The following is a 2,848-nucleotide window of genomic DNA, read 5'->3' as shown; positions in this document are numbered from 1 at the left end:
GATATATAGTCAGCAACTGGAACGTTTAAATCAAACCCTTCATCAGAAACGCCCTTCAATCATCAATCGGAAAGGTGTTCCCCACAACAATGCACGTCCACATGTGGCACGTTTGATACAACACAAGATTATAGAGTTGGGTTAGGAAGTTCTCCCCCACCCACCATATTCTCCAGATATGGCACCATCAGATTACTATCTTTTTTTTTGTTCGCTGCAACACCATCTTAATGGAAAAATGTATGCAAATTTGGAAGGTGTTAAAGAGAACATCGACATGTTTTTTTTTTTCAAAGCCAAATGATTTCTTTAATCAGAGCATTAACAGCTTGATTGTATGATGGAAAAGCATCATCGATAAGAATGGAGACTATTTCATTTAATAAATGTTTTGTTTTGATATATAAATTCTTGACGACCTAATACTTTGGTATGCTTGAAAGTTATATTGTAAGTCGCACTACACCGGAAGATTTGTGGAAAGTTCATCAAGATGTGTGGTTTAAGGTTGATTTCGTCGTCCTTTGTAAAAGTTTGTTGTAATGTCAGACATTAGCGTGTAATCATGACCATCAGACTGAGCACGGTGAAAGACAGAGGAACTACTAATGACCATCAGGCTGAGCATGGTGGAAGACAGAGGAACTACTACAAATATCAGCGGGAACTTTTTCTTATGAAATTTAATTAACCTCAGTGTACGCTTGGTATTAAATAAAAAATATAGTGAGGTACACTTACGTAGTGAAATATAAAAGTAGTGAGGTACATTCACGTAGTGAAATATATAAGTAGTGAGGTACATTCACGTAGCGAAATATAAAAGTAGTGAGATACATTCATGTATTGAAATATAAAAGTAGTGAAGTACATTCCAGTAGTGAAATATAAAAGTAGTGAGGTACATTCACTAGTGAAATATATAAGTAGTGAGGTACATTCACTAGTGAAATATATAAGTAGTGAGGTACATTCACTAGTGAAATATAAAAGTAGTGAAGTACATTCACTAGTGGAATATAAAAGTAGTGAAGTACATTTACGTAGTGAAATATAGAATGTACCTCACTACTTTTATATTTCACTAGTGAATTTACCTCACTACTTTTATATTTCACTAGTGAATGTACCTCAGTACTTTTATTTCACTACTTGAATGTACCTCACTACTTTTATATTTCACTAATGAATGTACCTCACTACTTATATATTTCGCTAGTGAATTTACCTCACTACTTTTATATTTCACTAGTGAATGTACCTCACTACTTTTATGTTTCACTAGTGAATGTAACTCACTACTTTTCTAGTGAAGTATACTAACCTGGCAACTGTGCGTTTATTGCCGTAGACGTGATACGCTGGAAAGGATAACCTCTCTCATCAACTCCTGTTGTCTGTAATTAGGGATGAAAACATACATAAGGTAATTGTTGACCGAGATTACGTCTTTATCCATTTCTAATATATAAATTACATAAGCTCAATAGAAAAACTTTTTTAAAAATTAAAAATGATTTACTTGCCTCACAATACAACTTTAAACGATGAACAATGCAAGTGAATAAGATTAGTGGCGGCACTGAATACCGATATTATGTTTCGTTTGTTTGTTTCTTTTAGACCAAAGCCACATTTGGATATATGTTGTTCAGACTTTAAAAAGGCATATAAATAGAAGGACAAAAACAAAAGCATATAATGACGAATGTTTAAGTTCTTGGGAAGTAACTGTAAAACAAGAAAAAAAGTGATCCGAGAGAAATTGTGTGACAAAATTCTTAAATATGTAACATACACATTAAAAAAAAGGTATTTAGAAACTATTATTTTATGATATAGATAAACAAGCACATGTACCTGTCCCTAGTGAGGGGAAAAGTTGAAGTTAACCTTTCAATTTGAAATGATTAATTATTGTTAATTGTATTGCACTCTTGGTTTCACTCAGAGCCAAAGCTTTGACTCCCGCGAAAAGTAATTACTGAGCAACAATAAGATATGATAAATCTACATGTGTGTTCTTTAAGTTACGTCACATTTTGAAATGTCATTGATAGTGTGATTAATTCATAACAGTTTAGTGTAGAATATCTTGCTGCAAAATAAAATTTGGCATCAACATTATTCATGTCTGTTATACCGTCATCTCAAAAGTGAATGTTGAGCTTTGCCTATGTGCACAACTTTTTAAATGGGAGACGGACGAACACCACAGTTATAAGATCGTGTTATACTTTTGGGTTGTATGTGGTTACATTAACAAGATAAATGTACGTGTAAAATAATTTACAAAAAACATACATACTTTTAGATAGAAATAATTGTTTGGTGGTATAAATGTTGATGCATTAAATAAGGCCGTTTCTCCTGGTAATCTTTCCAGATAAAGATCTTCTACGATATTCCCATCCAGATTTACGACTTCTACTCTCCTGAAAGTCGCCGATTCGGGAAGATTCGTTCCGTTAATCAGTAGGTGAGTGGGAGCACCTGACACACGATACAAAGTTATATCATTCTGTGATTAAATGGGACAGGATCATAATTCAACAGTTAATATGTTACTCAGTAAGGTAGGATTGACACCACAACATAAATACAACTGTTCAAAGCTTTCTTCTTTAATCACTAGGATAGGTTCGACACCTAAACCTACAGTTGCAGACTGTTTATTTTTGTCTTTTTCTTTTTTTCGCACTTTACCAAAGTCGACGAGAAACAAGTATGTTCGTATCTGTAAATATATTATTTAACAACGGCTAAAACAAGTATGTTCGTATGTATAAGTAAATTATTTAACAACGGCTAAAACAAGTATGTTCGTATGTATAAGTAAATTATTTAA

At 33.0% G+C, this 2,848-nt stretch overlaps 1 protein-coding gene across 1 annotated transcript in view; it reads right to left on the bottom strand.

Moving 5' to 3' along the window:
• The window catches only part of LOC106476996 (hemicentin-1-like), a gene marked incomplete at both ends in the record, with an annotated part of 9,654 nt that extends 7,133 nt beyond the window's left edge, over positions 1 to 2,521 (bottom strand). Inside the window, 2 exons of the mRNA XM_013937605.1 lie at positions 1,325 to 1,397; positions 2,309 to 2,521. Of these exons, the coding sequence (XP_013793059.1) occupies positions 1,325 to 1,397; positions 2,309 to 2,521 (286 nt within the window). The remainder of the gene's footprint in view (positions 1 to 1,324; positions 1,398 to 2,308) is intronic.
• Positions 2,522 to 2,848: the final 327 nt, after the last annotated feature.

Source organism: Limulus polyphemus, unplaced genomic scaffold (assembly GCF_000517525.1).
Source record: "Limulus polyphemus unplaced genomic scaffold, Limulus_polyphemus-2.1.2 Scaffold12476, whole genome shotgun sequence".
Lineage (NCBI taxonomy): Eukaryota > Metazoa > Arthropoda > Merostomata > Xiphosura > Limulidae > Limulus > Limulus polyphemus.
Note: the sequence above shows the minus strand (reverse complement) of the source record. Positions and strands in the feature narration are given on the sequence as shown.